The 19,467-nt window shown below is 44.5% G+C and overlaps 1 protein-coding gene across 3 annotated transcripts; it reads left to right on the top strand.

Moving 5' to 3' along the window:
* Window positions 1–696: 696 nt before the first annotated feature.
* On the top strand, window positions 697–18,162 carry LOC119457920 (actinia tenebrosa protease inhibitors-like). Of its 3 annotated transcripts, none has more exons than XM_037719688.2 (6): window positions 697–790; window positions 7,381–7,413; window positions 9,353–9,535; window positions 15,043–15,225; window positions 17,085–17,264; window positions 17,677–18,162. In XM_037719688.2, the coding sequence occupies exons 1-6, from the start codon at window positions 739–741 to the stop codon at window positions 17,787–17,789; spliced, it is 744 nt and encodes a 247-aa protein (XP_037575616.1). In that variant the 5' UTR covers window positions 697–738; the 3' UTR covers window positions 17,790–18,162. The 3 variants fall into 3 exon arrangements, 2 of the variants coding, with proteins under 2 accessions (XP_037575616.1, XP_049526493.1); XR_007467775.1 differs by lacking the exon at window positions 697–790 and adding an exon at window positions 2,335–2,432; XM_049670536.1 differs by lacking the exon at window positions 17,085–17,264.
* The last annotated feature ends 1,305 nt before the right edge of the window (window positions 18,163–19,467 follow it).

Here is a 19,467-nt window from a genome sequence, read left to right as displayed (position 1 = left end):
CGTGTGCCGGAAAAAGTTATCAGCTTTTAATTCTTTTAACATTGCACAAATCTTTACGCAGGAAGTGCGCATTTTCAAGCATAGTGTACAAACTCCAGTTATTACACCGTAATTCAAAATGACGCGAAAACCGTTTCATAAATGGAGGCACATATATTGCACATTGAAGGCTCTATAACGAATTGATATTTATTATTTTTACTGATGGCTGAGCGGCGGGCGGGGGGGGGCAGGGGGGGTAGGAGATGTATACGTACTGTAGGTAAGATACGGATGCCGTTGCGCAATATCTTTACTTTTTAGTGAAAATAACATCAATGTTTGTGGTGACATGAACACAAATAATATGGTATATCATGTGTCAAAAAGGTTCCCTTGATCCAATTGAACTTCTCTGATGCATGGAACTTGCTTTATTTTACCTTCATTTTTTCTCCTTTTTTCTCTTCCTTTACCGTCACCGTCTTTTCGCTGAGAGCCCTATTGTACGCTTAAAGCTTCTCGAAGATAGAACATGTGTGCAGTCAATCTTTCACAATGCAGCTCCAGCATGAGTGACGGCTTCAAGGAAATGCGAAATATAGCTTGTTTTTAAACTGTATATTTGGCTCAGGGTCAACATCTGAAGAAAAAAAATTCTAGAACAATAGCTATGTGTCATATTAGGTGAATGGTGATATATGTTACCTACAACACAGGCGCAGTAGACATATCACTGCCGCCGAAGGACGTCAAGCAATGAAGCAACTCGCCACTCTTGTTATCCTTATCTGCGTGAATTCCATCCATGGTGGGTTATTTTTCACAATCTAAATCAAGGGTGTGCCTGAAAGCTTAACTTTTACAATGTGATGTTCGTCAAAGAAAACATATATGTGTTTTACCAGCTACTATGCTAATTTTGTGTGAATATCCCCCCCCCTCCCCCCCCCCCCCCAAAAAAAAAACAACTTGTATTATGATCTTTGTCCGTTGTCATGCGCGGCATCAGCGGTCGATTATCCCGGGTTTGCTCCAAGTCAGTGACCCGAGCGTCCACTGGAAGGGGCTCTATAATTTTAATGTATCTGAGAATGCATGCCCCTTGTGCCCCCTTGGCACTTCCATTCTAAGGAATTGGCCAAAAAAGGAACATACCAGTTTTACATACGCAGTGCATGCCCAAGATATGATGCACGTATCCAGTAACGCATACGCCGTGACCCAGGTTGTCTATTAAGCTATAAAGCAGCCTGCAACAAGTTGTATATTCAGGTACATGCCCAGGGGCCCACGTAGCCGGCTTGGAAGAATGGCAGCCGAAGTTCTCAATTCGGGCTCATAGCCCGTGACACTAATTGTCTATTCGGCCAGCCAGCAGCCAGCAGCAAGATGTCCAGTGGGGCGCTGACGAAGTGGTCCGTTTTGATGATGATGTATGGTGTTTAATGGCGCAAGGGCCAGATATGGCCAAAGAGCGCCAGGCCAGTGTTCATGAGTTGACAATGGAGCAATGAATTGCGAAAGGTAGATGTGTCGTGGCTGTAAAAGGGCCTAAAAACAATCGCTGTAAAATGCGTAAAATGTATATGTAATAAAATTATGGCAATGGCTAATGAGGTGCACTATGATCACGAAAGAACAAATTGCAAGATAATGACGATACGCGAAAATATATCACAGACAAATCTTTTTAAAAGCACTACTGCCTTGACAGACCCTTTGAAAACGCAAGGGCCTGGAGGCGCGTGCTATGCAAAACTACTGTCGCGGCGACATCTCTCTGAAGAGAGGACGCGCTACGAAACTATTGGACAAATAACATGCAGTACAACATCGCTCAGAAAACCCAGAACAGCTTTAGTGCTAAACAGAGGTTCGTCGCCAAGGAACATAGCAGGGTGGAGAGGGAGACGGTACTGTACGCTAAAGGGAAGTGTGTTTTTCTCTCTCTTTCGGCTTCCCTGCACTCCACGAGCACGTGTAGCACGGTAAGCCTCTCTCCACATCTACCACAGGTTGGCGGGTCATTTCCAGTTAATAGAAAATTGTGGGTGCCATATGTATGTCCTATTCTCAAACGAGAGAATAGGACATTAGTTCTTCGTATTTTCGTAACAGGATGCCACGGGCCAATCTGTGGCTTAACTAAGTGGAGCTTATTGTTCGTTTCGGCATCCCACAAGCGCTGCCAGTGGCTTCGAAGTTTCTTTCTCAAGTAGGGCTTGAGATCTGTGGCAGGGATAGAAGCGGTAGGGTTAAGGGCTCGCGATGTAGTTGATGTGGCCATTTGATCAGCCAGAACATTGCCCTCGATGCCTCTATGGCCAGGCACCCGAAGTGGTCCGTTTTGACGGCTGTTCAAGACAGCAGCCAGAACATACCTAGTCGCCTATGCTAGTTGGCAACTTACGTCACCGCATATGTGGACGAACTTAGACCTAAACATCAAAGTGGGTAAAGTTTCCAAAGAGTGGTTCTCGGTAGTTTCCTGTGGAGCATTTATTTTAACGAATGTGATTCAAGCGCGCTCACAGCTTCACCAATAAATAATGAAATTGCACACTTGGGACATTTCACGCCGGATAAATCCCTATTTCATTCCTTTTTCTGAGAAACAAAACAGTCACTATGAATGTTTATGTACGAAAGTGCGCAACATTAATCACTTTTTACCGAAGCACGTGTATATTCTTTTAATATGGGAAACTTATTTGTTCAGCAAGAACATTCAGCACAATGCTCAATTAAATTTATCCCATTATACCAAGAAACACAATTAAAACGTCTTCTCAAATTACATGATCTTAGAAAGGAAGTTTTTTTAGAGGTGATGGAAAATGAAATTGTAGTTGTAAATTCGCTAAAGCTCTGCAGGAACTATGTTGGAGGGAAGCTATATTTCTAACGACCTTTTCACGTACAGCGACGCTTGCGGGCTTGTAAGATAGTGCCGCCACTCGAATATTGAAAGCAGCCCTATTTTCAGCTACAATTATTCCTAAATTTTTTGATGATATTAGTCAGGCCCGTAGCCAGTAATATTTTTCAGAGGGGTTTACTTGCTCAAGGCCTTGACTATTAAAAGGAATCACCTATTTTCCAGTAATTACATTCGGTAAAAGTTGCAGTATGTAAATTATGTCACTTTTTAGATCATGTTTTATTATTAGTTGAATTTTTTTTGATTTGAGAATAATCTGCCTAATAGTATATCATTTTATACGGACGATTCGTCTGAATCAATGCTGAATAAATAAATACAAATAAAGTAGATTTCATTAATAAAGATAGAACAGCGTTAGCGAGGGGAGCCCAATTTCGGGGGGGGGGGGGGCTAATCCCCTCCACCTGGTTACGGGCCTGGTAGTAGTACATAGTGCCATCAGGACCGTGATGACTACAATAATCAATGTTATAATATTTAGCCTGCTATGTATGCCCGGACGAATGAATACCTATCCCAGCGACTTTTTTTCTGCTTTTCGCAGGCTCACTTCGTGATATGACCGTAAATATTACAATTTCGGCGCAGCACTTAGCTCTCGGCCGTCCTCGAATCAGTTTTCCTTCCCTTGACAACACCCACCCGGCGACTTCAATAGACTACAAGTTATCTGTATTGCGCATCACATGGCCTTTGACTACAGCGTTCATTCTGACTATCTCAACCACGATATACGCTACGGCTTTTACCATTTAACCGCAACCACAACAGGCATAATTCCGCCATGCTCGATTACGCTTGTTTGCTGAACTAATCACAAATTGTAGGGCATTATGTTTAAGAGTAAACATTAGCTCGTGGCTTACTTTCATTTCGCTATCATTCACAACGCAGAAAGCCTTTATAAGATAACTGCTGAACTATTTGCATAGTCATGTTGCATTTGATCTAGGAAGGTAAAGTTTAGTCACTCTAGGAAGCATAATTTTAATGTAAGATATGGAAGTATTTTAAATCTTCCTGAAAATGAGAAAATAATAAAAATGCAAAAATGAACCAAAAACAGGTGGCCAAGTGCTCTGATGCATCTGTGAGGACATCTAAAGCAGAAAAGTTTGATATTGAGTGTACAGCATTCATGGTTTTTCTTAGGGTTTAGCAGGTTGTTGCAAAAATAATTTACATAAATCAGTAGTACTTTTCACAAATGTGTATTATGCATCAATCTATTCCTGTTTATATTGAATAATAGATGTAGTTCACAAAAATTGCATATCTTTTACCTGAGTTACAGAGTGGTAAACTTTACATGCGTCATCTTAAGGCTGCTAAGCCGCAAATAAACATGTACAGCGGTAATAATCAAGACAAACAGAGCGTTCTGTATGTCCTCATTCTTACCGCTGTCCGTGTTTCATTTGCACCTTAGCTGCCTTACGATTTCACCTCACCAACTATCTCGCAAACCCGCCATGGTGGGTTAGCGGCAATGGTGTGGCGCTGCTAAGCACGATATCGAAGGATCGAGTACCGGTCACGTCGGCCTCATTTCGTTGGGGGCGAAATTCAAAAACGCCCATGTCTCGTGCATAGGCGCCACGTTAAGATCCCCAGCTGGTCAAAATTAATACGGAGTTCCCCACTACAGCGTGCTTCATAATCAAATCTTTGTTAGGGCACGTGAAGCCCCAAAATTCTATTCAACTAGCTCGGATGCACACCCAATTTGATATGGGAGTGTTAAGCAAGTTCTCAATTTTTAGCGATTTTTCATAAGCAAACTAATGCCCTAAATAAAAAGACTGTCAGCCCTCCCACTGGGGTGGAGATGGAAGAACAGCGAAGCTGTACTATGGTGGGAGTTCTGTGTTCCCAATTATGACTATTAAGATGTGATGGTGTAATTCGTTAATTGAACTATTAAAGAATGAGAAATATATATGATCCGGTGGTTTTCATTTATTTAGTGACCACAGCGACCATGGCCTTATGGTCGATACGGTACACCGCCATAGGATGTACGGCAAAGGTTGGCACGTTCTTCATAAACACGTCACCAACTCCGCGCGCGTTAGGTGCGAAAGCGGGAAAAACGCCGCCGCGTCGACAACAGTTCTGCGCGTTGTTTGTGTGACCGCACACAACCGCTGTCAAAACGCTGGCGTCAGCAAGCGCGCCAGCAGCAGCGAGTGAAGGTTTATGCGGTCAATCGCTTCAACGGAAACTGCGCGGCGAAAGCACAGCGCATACAAAGGTAGGAGCCGTGTTGCAGATCGCTTTCAAGATACGGTGCGCGCGACCGCTCGGCGCCTCGCAAAGTAAAAGTTGCTTGCAGAGCAGAAGCCGCACCCCCCCCCCCCCCCCGACCCCTTCCACGCTGCCTTTCCACTGTCCTCATTTCGCGTGGGTGATTTAGTCGCCAGTTCCCCTTGCGCCACGTCGCAACATACGCATTTGGAGCCGCAGCTAAACTTCGCCTCCCCTCCCTCCTTCCCGTCCCCCCATGGCCTTTCGTGCGACGGAGGAAGCTGCGTTTGCTCTCCCCCGTGCGCTCGCTTCCCGTCCACGCTACCCGCATGGTAATTCGCCGCACGCCGTTTGACATTCCCGGACTGCCGTTCGACGGTTTTGCTCGCGAACGCGCGATTTCCTTGACGTAGTCAGGATGAGACGGGACCCATTTGTAAGGCAGCCTCACCGCCGCTGATCGCTCGACGGCGCCGATATCGTCGCTAGGCCTTCTCCGGTTCACTTCAAAGTTAAAGCGGATTGCGCTTCAGAATGAATCGCCGACACTCACAATTAAGGCGCAGTATTTTCTTACCGTTGTTGTCGCTCTTCGCAATAATGTACACAAAGAAGAAAATACGCCGATATTAATGGCGTCGTCGGCTGAGATGCGAGCACAGCGAAGGCGGTCGTCTGCGGTCGGTAGCCGTGCGCTGCAGCTGAGCTCGACAAGTATCGTAGCTCTCGTCTGTGTTTAACGTTTGACCATGGATATCGTTTTTCATAACATGTACAATTCATGCATCACTTTATCTAGCGGAAATTATTTTGCTTGGAACAGAAGCTGCAGCCAATGTTTGCGTCGCCCGTGGCGGAGGTGCGCAGCTTCGCGGTCGTCTATTAGTCCGTCGGTCATGCGGCGGGCGGTGCACTGGCCGAACTGCCGTCTACTTTGGACACCTCTCGCACAGCAGACGTTTTACGGCACTGGAGGCCGCTAGCGTGGACGTGCCTTAACCAGAAGAGGACAGTGTGACAGTGTTTTGAGAAGCGCGTTGGCGATGACGTAGTCACGTCACATTTGGAGGAGCACTCGGCGAGGAGGAGAGACCACGAAATGAGGAGAGTAGCGAATGAAAGAGGGAAACAAGCGGGGGCCATGTTTTGATCATCAAACGCGTGTAACTCCGCTATTACGGCACCATTCCGAAAAATTCTCGCGGCTGCGTGTTCGTGGCAGAATTGTGCACAGCTGCACCACCAGAACTAAGTTTCGACCTTTGGGGGGTTTAGAGGCCCTTTATAGAAATAACGCTCATTGGAGCTGGTCCCGACGAAGCCGAGAAAGATTATTTTTCCGTTCCCATCAATTGAGACAGGAGTCCCCAACTAAGGCTTTCACCCAAAGTCTTCAGTTTAATACTTAAGTATTAGTGTCAAACATTTACAAAGGAACATTTTGCTGTACAGGTCTCAACGTGCGCTCGATTTTTTAAAGGAATAATTACGTTCCTTGGTTATAAGCGCCGTTATACCAATTTTTATCCGTGTTTAATTTTCTAATAAGAGGCGGCAACATTACTTGTGAGCCGTCGACTAGAATTTACGTTTACGTAAGCACGAGACAAGCGGTAAGTTAAGCCAGAGCTGCAGCTCTGCATGTGATTAAATAATATTGCCACGTGTACTTATCGTTTTTTTTTTTCGGGACTGAATTTCACCCGCTTACCTATATCATTTAAACGATAGCTTAAAATTATCGCTCAGCACAACACACGCCTACATGATTGGAACTTATTTAAATGTTATCGTTGATTCTTTCTGTAGTGTGTGTTCTCGCCGAACCTTGGGTAATCGGATTGTAAGCGCCACACGAATTGTGTAGTAGTTTCTGGAAGTCCCTCGGGCACCAGCGATTACCCTGGAACCTTCGACGAGTAATGTATAAAAGACGACACGCCTAACCCACAGATAAGATTTTCGACGATCGTAGACGGCGCTCGCATCTGTCGTTGTGCTTGACTGTTGCTTCTTTTTTCTGGGCAAAGGTTTGGCCAAATAAACAGTTACTTTTGCGATTCGCAGTTTTCGCTACTGTGTTGTTCACCGTCACTCCAACTTGACAATAAGGAAGTAAGAAAACATCCAGAACAAAGTAAATGACTAAACCATATGTTTCACCTAAGGAAAATCGTTTAACTCATGGAATATTTTTTTCATTGCAGGGCAAAATTGGTTCCAAAGCGGGAAGGGAAAAGGTATGACTTTCGTTTTCCTAACTAAGATTGCCGTGTATCACTGAACGCTTCGGTATGTGGTATATTGGCTTGAGGGACCGATGCCTGACGCGATACGACGTATACAGGTAGACATCATTCAAACACATTATCTGATCCTTTAATTAGGTTGATCCTGGGAGGCTGTCGGTGGCGGCTGCGGTGAATCGCGCCCACGTGTCACCTATGCCCTGGCTCTCGCAATCTCCAGATTAGTGAGGCAGTCACGCCACACTTCGCTCCGTTTGCAACGTGCCACACGAGACAGATTGTCCGAGCCAGCCAATAACTCGCGATAAGAGAAAACGTATACAGCTGCACTGAAATTTTGCGTTAGGGAGTATTGCGATCGTCGGTGAATTTTTTCAATAGTGGTCGGAAACGCGTCCGCGATTCATTCTGCGCTCCTAATTAGGAGTATGATACTGCTACACGCGTACTATATTTGGTCGTTCGAACAAAGCGCGCGGCCGCCATCACTCGAGCGAAGAGGCGGAAGTACGAATTAGGCTCGCGCTTTGAACCCAACCGGTCAGCGCTGCTACCGCTGCTGTATATATAATCTGCAAACAGTTTCTCATTTAATTGACTCGTCGTTCCCATAACAATATCAGGCATTGATATTGCTTCGATCGCGTCGTGAACTATCGTTAGACAATCAATTAATATATTTGCTTGTGAGATATTTATTCCATGTCCCACGATGAGAAGCACTACTTAAACAACTGCGAGTTTTTTATTTCTTATGCGGAGCCAACCCACTGACTTGTCAGTTCGTAAACTTCGTGTCTGAATCGCAACATTTCTTTCAGAATTATGCAGATCACAAACAATGTGTGAATGTATGTATGAAAATCACGTTTAATGTTATGTGCGGTTTGTTGGCTAAATGGGTTTACATTATGTGATGTTTCAATAATTTGGATACTGTGCCACCATATATATTCGTGCCATGTTCCGGTGTAGATGCTTTTAAGATGGCGTATATGTCTTGGGAATCTTCCTGCTGAAGAAACACTAAGCAAGAATGAATAAAACCCATACTTTGCTTCTTGAATCAAACAAATGATCCTGACTAGTTTATACCCTAGCAGATTCATACCCACAACAGCTTACATCACATTTGCAAGGTGGAATGCCAAGTAGTCTTACATTTAGTAAGAAATGCTTACATAATGCTCGACGTTTAAAGCGTCTACTCCTTCGCAAGGACGTGACCGGCTGCATCTCAATTTAATACTTTAGTTGATACCATCGGCGTCCAAAAAACCGTCATCATCATCATCAGCCTATATTTATGTCCACTGTAGGACGAAGGCCTCTCCCTGTGATCTCTGATTGTCCAACAATAATGGGTACACTATTTTTGGTGGTTTATGCCAGCGCCCCCACAACGCAAGCGTTTCTTCTAAAAATTCGCCCTTGCTAACGTGAGAGCTGTTCGTAATTTCCCGCAAGGCACTTCAGTGTGTGGGAGACCTCTGCTGCGCGGGCTCACGGAGATGCCCATGCCAACTATAGAATTGGCTAGCGTTAAAAACCGCCTTCCCCACCGATCATTGTACAATTTCTGGTATTGGTTCTATTAGACCACAGGGATTGGTCCAGATTTCTCGTTAGAATCTCAGCCACACCAAACCTCCGTGAAAAATACAAAGAAGCATTTCGTTGGATGTGGTGTCAGCGTTTATAAGGAATATCCTCTCCGTTTTGAAAAGATCTTGCGGATAATTAATTATTCTCAAAGGTGTGAGCTGTACGACGACGTCGACATACCAACATCTTCTGGCATTATTGTTATCATTGAAGCAATAAATTTTGACACCTAAACTAGGATATATACAACAGGAATACACAAAGAAAAATGAACATGTCCGTTAGGTTCAAACACATGTTAACACCAATGAACGGTATCTTACAGGTCGTCCACAAGACTTGCCAAAAGTGTGCTCAAAACCACCATTTATTGGCGTCTGTCATCCGCTAGAGGCGGCTTGGTATTACGAAAAGAGTGAGAACAGCTGTAAGTTGCTCCACCGTGGCACTTGCGCTGGGGGCAACAACCTCTTCCCCACATTGAATCGATGCAGGAAGGAATGCATACGTGAGTAGTTTTCGATATTCCATTTTACAAGAACTTTTCGGTTTTCATCTTGCATGGACAATCACTAAATTATTCCTTTTGGAAAGCTAGCTCTGGCATATTTTTATGTCCCGCGAAGTATTGATGCAGAGCATGTGAACCCCGCGCTTGATAAAATACACATGAGAATTTCACACGTTTTTATGGCGCTTGCGCATAGCGACATTAGGTTTCTCAAGGAGCACACCGGAAGTCGGCTTCAGGCAACCGGAAGTTGAGGTGTGTCCGAAAACGTGAGAATAATAAAAAACCTACCTAAAAGGAGGTTATAGTTCAAGTTGTATCATCATCATGATCACCAGCCTATATCTGTTATCTTTATTTTTTTATAAACGATTGAAGCAATCAGTCACAATATACGATATAGTGTATGTAATGTCTAATCACCAAACACGAATCGTAACGAATTAGTAGGTCCTATTATTCTAAGTACACTTTATAGTGCTAAACGCGAAAGTTCATGCAATGAAGCAGCTGCATAACCTTTCACTGTCGAATGAAAAGGCGGATTTCAAAAGCACAGTCTTGGAAAATCCAGCCACTCTGTCCATAACAATTCAGACGCACTTCAAAGGTCTAAGTAGAGAGCTGAGATAGCCATGCTCTAACTGTGCACTGTATAGTCAAACGAAAAATCATCCGTCTTAGCTGGTAATGCTTAGCATGTTTTTAGAAGCTTTGCGTTGTTAGTTATGAGCAAAAATAGTCAATGATGCTTGAAAAAGTCTGTGAAACCATAGCCACCATCGTCAACGCAGCAGTGTCAATGAAAATGTCAGCGTCAGTGTGTCAGCGGCGGTTCTCAATACCGAAAGGTCCGGGACACACAACGTTTCCTCCATAGAAAGAGTGCACTTTTTACTAAGCTGCTTAGAACTAAAAACGCAAGAAATATTTGAAGCGACTGATTGATTATGCAGTAGAAATGGTCACTGACGGTAATTAATGTTGAGAACACAATATCTAATATCCCTGCCACACGGACTCTCGAAAGTCGTTTAAGCAAAAAAATTTCTCCCGAAAAAAGAGTTTCGCCCACAGACACGCGATTGGGAGCAATCTCTTTTTCAGAAGCGCTCTTTTTTTGGAAGCGGAGTTCGTCGATCTCCTTTATGGTGAAAAGGGGCAGCCTCGAAACCAGTGGGCGCCAGCAATAAAGAAAATAAGCAAATGCGTATTTTTCTGTCGCCTTGGCTCATCATAAAAAATAAATTATGTCTGGCAGAAGGTGTAGTAACGTTATAAAAGGAAGCCCAATGATGCCAGACAAGCATGTGCACTTCGCTAGTTCTGCAAACGCTCTTTAACTACTACATTAAATCTTTGCATTAATGTTTCTTAATCTGGCGTTGTTAAAGTTACTTGAAAAAATGTCGGAGTTTCGCCCGAAAGGCGAAGCATCAATTGCGATAGCAAATTGGTAGAGAGCTATTCGGAGTAGGGATAGTAGAGTAGTTTTATCGGCCGCATAAACTTGGACACATTCGCTTTCTAACTGAATTGACAAGCGTGGTGTCATCGCGCACAAGCAAACATGAATAGATCACACTGAATGACCGCAGACAACGACTGTCAAAACGCTGGCGCGGCCGCTGCAGCGGGCGAAGAATCGTGCGGTCTATCGCTTCAACGGAAACTGAGCGGCATTTACAAAGGTCAGAGCCGTGTGGAGATAGGAGACGGTGCGGGCGACGGCACCACAGCCAGTGCAAGCGTATTTGTTGGCAGAGTTTTTATTGCGATAGCAATTATATGAACACTTCAACCGGATTTCTGCCGTCGGCGTCGCCGTCGCCGTAGCCGTCACCGTCGTCGTCGCCGTCGCCGTCGCCGTGAGGTTCCGTATAGATAAAATCTTCACTGCGCGCCGTATGCCCAAGCGGAAGCGTGCGGAGACGCGCGCTATCACGGAGAGCGAACGCACTCAAACTCCCACGCGCAAGCAACGAAGCGGGAAGCCAGCGCCGGAGGGAGCGGGGGGGGGCGCACTTCTACTCTGCCAACAACCGCGCTCGTCGCTCGTCCGCACCGTCTCTTATCTCCACACGGCTCTGACCTTTATGCGCCGTGCATGCGCCGCTCAGTTTCCGTTGAAGCGATAGACCGCACGTACCTTCGCCCGCTGCGGCATATGCTTGCTGCCAGCGTTTTGACAGTCGTTGTCTGCAGTCATTCAGTGTGATCTATTCGTGTTTGTTTGTGCGCGCTCACACCACGCTTGTTCATTCAGTTAGTAATAGTCGGGCCACATTTTCCAACGCACGCTACACATGTAATGCTGCCCGGATCGGCAGTGCAGCGCTACAGGTGTGTCCCTTCGCACGCGCGCTGCCCACGGGAAGCGCTTCTCATCAACACCACCGTTTCACACGCGCCTTCTCTTGGTCATCGAGTCTCTCTTCATGTCGGTCTACTTACGCCGCAGCACACCTGCTTACTTAATCAGCTCATGTTTACTACAATTCATATTGCTACCAAAGCCGCTCACCTTACTTCGTATGACATTGCTGTGTTGCTATCGCATTCATTGCTTCGCCCTTAGGGCGAAACTGTGACATTTTTCTTTTGCTTTCGCGTGGGAGATTGCGTTGCCAGTTCTCCTTGCGCTGGGTTGCAAGATGAGCATTTGGTGCCGTAGCACAGCGTCGCCCCGCCTCCCTCCCCCCCATACCCCCACGGCCTTTTGGGCGACAATCGCGTTTGCTTTCCGCCGTGCGTTGGCTCTCCGTGATAGCGCGCGTCCCCCGCGCGCTTTTACTCGTACGGCGCGCGGCGACGATTTTATCGCCCTTGGAATCTATACGGAACCTGACGGCGACGGCGACGGCAAAAATCCCGTTGAAGTGTCCATATAATTGCTATCGCAATAAAACGTGTAATGCCACAAGTTTTCACTTCATATTTCGAGATACATCCGTGTATTTTGGCCGATTTTGTTTCAAAACCTAGCGCCACGCTTTCGTTAGTATGTCGAGAAGGAAACACTAAATGCGATCGTCGGTGCCGTGTGTCTGCTGCGCAACACCTCTTCATGAAAAAGTCTTTCAACTTCGTAAAAGACCTCTTGCGTAAAAAAGCTTTTGCCGTGCTCGTGTGACAGAGATATAAGACATAATAGGACTGTTTACAATTTCCTACAAAGCGTCCTCATTTTTGCCGGTGATTCTTAAATTGGTATAGCTAACATTAGGAGTTACACAGTTCTGTAAGAAACAGTCATTCAGAAAGTCATCTAGCTTGTCACAACAAATACGCACACGTTTATAAAAACGCACCGGTGCCATTGGGATAGCTGATGCGTCGACAAGTTTGAAAACGCTGACACAGGGGAAATACAAGTGGAACGTATAAAGTGCAGGCGTGTAAAAAAAAAAAAAAACACATTACACTGGCCATTCGGACCAAATTCAATCTGCCACCCAACAACTGCAAATCAAATGAAACGAATTCTGGCCGAACCTATCTCACTATTACTATCGATCTAAATGCAATCACCATTCCAGCCATGAAGCAACATTGAGCAACAGAAAGCTGTAGTAGGAGTTTTTCATGCTGCTCTACAATTTTTTCATTACCTTTTAAATTATATACAATATTTGAGAATCTGATTATTCAGGACGTATTATAAAATTATATTATATAATTAAGCGGAATGCAAAAAAAAATTATCTGAGTATTTGCAAGTGACGGCAAACAACATTACCTTGGCTCTTTCCGGCTACGTGGTATTTGCATATATATAAAGTATGGCTCAAGTTACGTGGGACACACAGTATACGACAGCGTGTCGAAAACGGAATAATGACGATGGCATGATAAAGATGCCGTGACGTCGAGGACAGGTGACGACTTGATGACATCGATGGCGCGCCACGACGGCTTGACGAATGTGTAATGAGAACCGGATTAAGAAACTGGAGAGACAACAAGGGAGAACCGCAACGACATGACGATGTGTGTATGTCGGCAACGCAGAAGAAAGGTGGTGTGATCATGACTGAATGGCGAAAGCATGATTACAATGTAATGACGAAGGAATAAAATTGACAGAACGATGAAAGCGGTGTGACGACGACAGCATAAAGACAACTATATATTGTTCCTGAAGTTAGGACGATAGTGCGACGATAGCTCAATGACTACTACAAAACGGCAATAGGATGACGAAAGCCGATGAAAACGTTCACGCGACGTAGTCCATGTAACGCGAGCCGGATTACCAAGCTGGATGGGACGGCACAACCACGACGGCGTCACCACCTAGTGGCCCAAGCTGATAGATAACTGAGTTCACTGGGTCATCGTAAGGAGGTTGATAGATAGAAAGAAAGATAGATATTTAGATAGTATATATATATATATATATATATATATATATATATATTACAGGGTGTTTCAGCGAACACTTCCAAATTTAAGGTTGCCTGTGCCAGATAGCCCCATTCTAGTCAATGAGCTGGTCTACTCGAAGAGGCGGACATTACTTGCCAAAAAATTGCAATGCATAATCGACTAATCAACAGAAATTCACTGATTAAGTTTTTAACTAATTACCAGCTGATGGCCAATATTGCAATTTACAAATTGTAGCCGTGTAGTTCGCAAGGCGGATCCACTTGGAACGAATTCTCGGTATAACACCAGCTTCGAGATATAATTCCCGAACTTTGCGGAGAAATGCATTGGCGTTCCCGTTAATTTTGTGTTTCGATGCATAAAGATACGTTTTCTTAAGAACCTAACTGGAACGCCAGTGCATTTGTCCGCAAAGTTCGGGAATTAATATCTCGAAGCTGGTGTTATTCCGAGAATTCGTTCCAAGTGGATCCGCCTTGCGTAACTCCACGGCTACAATTTGTAAATTGCAATATGGGCCATCAGGTAAATACCTAAAAACTTAATTAGGGAATTTCTGTTAATTATTCGATTATGCATGTCAATTTATTGTGCAAGAAATGTCCACCTCTTCGAGTAGACCAGCTCATGAACTAGAATTGGGCTATCTGCCACAGGCAACCTTTAAGAATTTTTGAAAGTGTTCGCTGAAACACCCTGTATATGGACCGATAGATAGATAGATAGATAGATAGACAGACAGATAGATAGATAGATATATATATATATATATAGATAAGAAGGTGAATTCATTAAAAACATGCAGATTGTATGCTCACGTTGAAATCTCAGAGAAGCGTTGCGTTCGCGAAGATATATAGCAGGTAATAAATGTTATGAAACTGTTGATTTCCTGCAGCGTCTTTCGCAGCACGGCTATTCCGCACCTGCACTACACACAAAGGAGACCCCTGCTACGCGACCCTCCCAACCGAATATTTCACTGTCTCTGGGACACATCCAGTTCTTAATTCACGATTAAACGTATGCTACCAGAGTTTTACTATACGAATATTTGTTGTAACTGACATTTGTAACTGAAACATTCACTAATTAGGTTCTCAATTTTTCAGCCCTAACTCCGAAAAATTCAAAGATATGCCTTCAACGACCAGTCATCGGCTCCTGCGCACCTATAATTGTGGCTTGGTTTTATGACGAACGAAGCAGGTACTGCAAAATGTTCAACCACACAATTTGCGGTGGAGGCGGCAACTCATTCCTGACTGAACTCAAGTGCCAGGCAACTTGCCGACGTGAGTATACCTTCGATCGACGACACTACTTGAAACAAAATATGTGGCGTTTAAGGTATCCGTATAAATTGGTATATTTATACATTGGATTGCTTGAAACATAGAGAATGCAGTAAAAGCCCGCCGACTACAAACCCACACACGCGCCTGCTATATGGATTGTGAAATGTTCGTGGGCCCAGGGGCTAAACACCAATTAAGAGATGCATGAGGAACAGACGTTGCCTTTAATTCCTTTACGTCTGATCAACTATGACATATAAACACACAACAAAAACAATAACACATAGAGCACTTAGGCATATAAAAAGCAGACTGCGTTACTCTACACTAACCGTCCGTGCATACTAGGTATATTTCGCTATCCTACGTATGTCCGTTTTCGCCTGATAGCCGACTATCTCACGCGCAGTCTCGTGGAGGTACACTCACGGAACGCAAACTGTGGGTGGGTGTGTCGGCACCGGGGAGGGGCACCTACATCTCTGGAGCTCGAGGAGGCGTTGGCGATACGTTCCGCTGGCACCTGCCAGCGCAATTGTGCCGATAGCACTGCTGGCGGCCACACGAACCATACCGCCGCTCGGTTTCGTAAGCAGATCTCAGCAGGAACCGTAGGCACGGGCACCAGGGCGGGCCTTCAGCCGCCCTAGGTCGTCCCCTGGTCCCGACGAGTCCTCGAGGCGGGTGCCCGAGCGGACCGGGCACCGCCTTAGGTTGCCAGTGGAAAACGTTACTCCAGATGGTCGCCAGCCATCCCCCTTCTTCGGACCCGTCCAAATTGAACCGCAGCGTTTGCTGTTCTCGCGTGCCATGCCGCCGCGCGCCACCGCCCACATATTATATGCTTTCACTCCATCTGCCCAGTACACTCGTCACAATATGTATATACACTTCGTCCGTCTAATTTTATGTGCACAGCAGGGGGAATGTCTCTTCTAGCAATCTCCAATTACCTCTGTGTACGCTAGCTGATTCGAACTTGTGCCTCCAAGTTTCCTAATTTCGTCCTGCCAGCTAATTTTTTGCCATCCTCGATGGCGCTTTCCTTCCCTTGGCAACCATTCCGTAACTCTTAGTGGTTCACCGGTTATCTGCCTTGCGCATTACATGACCTACCATATTTTTCGGTTAATGTTAGCTGGACTATCGGCTATCGCCGTTTGGTCTCTCATTCACACCACTGTCTTCATATCTCTGCGATTTACGCCTAATATTTATCGTTTCATCACTTTTTACGTTTTCCTTAACTTGTGCTGCAGCTCCTTAGCTTTGAAAACAACAAACTCGCTAAAAGTCAGCGCTGTGCGTCATGTTTTGCACTTGCGCTGTTAGCGTGCATATTTCATTAGATGATTGAAAGAAAATGGAAAGGAAGTAGAAAAGGGTTAGAAAGACGGAAGTAAGCAAGGAAGTGGGCTGCGAATAACAATTAAAGGCACCTGCATTAACGTTTGAGTCCAGTTTGGTCTTCGTCAGAGTAAGCAGTAACTCAAGAGGCTGCTTATATTCGTATTGACCGGGTTGTCGTTAGTGATACGAACATGTTTATGGTGTATAGAAATAAATATCGCAGTAGCAACGAATTGAATAATCAAACATGCAAGAACATTGCGGCATTTAGGTTTGTTTTAATTTACCTGTCTATGTAGAGTTTATATATATTTAATTCCTGTTCTCATTCTGCTCATTTGTACTACCTTTTTGAATCCAATTTGGGACGCCAAATACTCAATTGCTACCTTATGCAACTACCCTAGCTGTCAGTGCTGCATGAATTTCGCATATTATTCATCCTTGCAAATTGTCTCACACTTATTAACTTTTACGGTATGACTGTTCGTTCACTTTATTTACAGCGGAAAAAAAGCCCAAGGCCTTCTGCAGCTTGCCGCCAAGTCCAGGGATGTGCTTTTTGGCCAAGCGTAAATGGTACTTTGACGAGAGAGAAAATTTATGTCGCGTATTTCTTAACGGAAAATGCGGAAGTAATGACAACGCTTTCGCAACGAAGGAGAAGTGCTTGGAAAGATGCAGTTGTAAGTCCGCGTTTTTTCTTTGGCTGTATATATTGTGCTTGCCTCATTAATTCTCGTGAGCTTCTATATACTCCATAATAAATAATTGATCGTATGTTCACATTTATGCTGCTTCATCAAGAAAATGTTTGATGTTCGTAATTTCATTGCAGAACTTGCATTTGTACGCAGACCACAGATGTTTTATACAAAGGCGCTTCCCTTGAAACTTACGGCACTTAAGATATTAACGCGTCGCTATGTTATTATATAACTGTGTTGAGCCCGCATATATTGTGCCATAAATATGCTCAGAAATTTATTGAAATAGTTGCTCACGATGTTCACGAGGACTTGGTTTAGAGGCAGTATGTTTTACACTGTCAATGTGAATATTATGGCAGATGATATTGCCACGATAATATTTTTTCAGATAACAAAGCAACTTCAACCTGTGTGAACTGCGAGCAAACGCATAAAAGTGAGCTACCTCAACAAACATCCCCGGCCAACCCGGCCAAGCCGGCCAGCCCCTCCAACCCATGAGCAACGGACATCCCTCTCTATAGGCCACACAATTTACCAAGCCCACCTGCAGTCCTCAAGAAACCACTTCCAGGGGCAGTACCTACCTTGCCCGGCATTGCCACACCTCTGCCAGCAGGAAGAATGCCTCGATAACTCTGTCAGCACTACCCGTAAACGACGAAGACTGCTCGCATCTTCTTGATTGGGACTATTGATTATGAGAATGTTGTGACGCAAGTGCTACAGTAATAAAACAAAGGATTGTGGCCAAACTAACCTTGCAGTGTAAATAACAGTATAAAAGTTCTAGAAATGATACCAGAATGGTGTATCAATGTAAAAGCAATGATTGTTTTATGGTTTCTTGGCGCTGACACGCCAATGAAACGTTTGTGAATACGCGAACGTTAAGGTTGACTTACGTTCGCATGGTCGCGGTTGATTTAACTGTTGCTGTACAGGTGCAAGAGTGGATCAGTGCAAACCGTATGCCACACCTTGACAAACGCATCTGCATATTCTCGTCCAAGTAAATGCAGGAAAGGCGAATTGCATGCAGAAGCAATCCATATTTGGAATCTGTGAGCATTAGGTAAGTTTACCTAATGCAGCCAAAATTATTTTTCTCGACTTTAATCAGTACACGTTAGGTGCTTTCCAATTGCTGTCGACTGCGTTCACTGTGTGCTGCTGCGTATCACTTGGCTTTGATTCTTTTTGCACCATGGTGGCAGTTTGGGCATTGATCCTGGCCACGGCGGCCGCAATTCAAAGGGGGCGAAATGCCAAAACGCTAACGTACCTAGATATTGAAGCACGCTAAAGAACCTCAGATGGTCACAAAATATTTGAGAGGCCTCATAATTTAAATCGTGATTTTGGCACGTGAAGCTCAACTATTTAATTCATAATTGTGCTTCGGGCATTTTGGTATTTCATAAGGCCGACTAAGGGAGCGCGAACATCAAAAAAAAAGAAAAAAAGCACATATAACGACTCTAGAGCGCCACCTCCAATAGTTTGCCTTTATGACGATGTTATTATTTACACCCACATATATAAGCCTAATTATAAGCGTTTCTGTGCGCGGCTTCCAGTGAGATCAGATCGACAGCCTATCAGATCAATTTAACCCGTGCTTGATATTGCATCAAGATTTTCTATGGCTATCATTTTAACGCTCTCTCTCGTAAGCCAACTCCGCCTTCGATATTCGACATGTTTCAAACAACAATGGAGAGCCCCATGTGTTCAATGGATTGGATGAAAATTATGTGACCATTAAACGTTTTTGATACCTGTAGAAATGTTGACCAAAGCAAGAATCGGCTTATGAGAGAGATTATTTAATCTGAAGAGATACAAAAATTAGGCCCAGACACTTACGACTGCTTACGTGAGGGAGTGCGAAAGCTATATATTCCATTTGGTGAAACCTTTTGTGGGCCAGATGGCTGCGACGTCACGTGTGCAATCACGCACGCACAAGGCACCAGCACCGCAAAGCCGCCATGGCTCGAGGAAGCGTGCTCGTCTCACACCCCTGAGGCCCGGTTTCGATTTCCACCCTGACAGAAATGTAGCAAATTTTATTTTCAAACCCTGTAGCTTAATTTGTTTACAGGAGCCTCCCTCAGAATTTTGACGTAAATCCGAGCATTTCTGACGTGTTTTTACTGTTTGTGCCGTCGGCCAC

This window comes from Dermacentor silvarum, chromosome 7, assembly GCF_013339745.2.
Source record: "Dermacentor silvarum isolate Dsil-2018 chromosome 7, BIME_Dsil_1.4, whole genome shotgun sequence".
Lineage (NCBI taxonomy): Eukaryota > Metazoa > Arthropoda > Arachnida > Ixodida > Ixodidae > Dermacentor > Dermacentor silvarum.
This window is presented reverse-complemented; position numbering and strand designations above follow the sequence as displayed.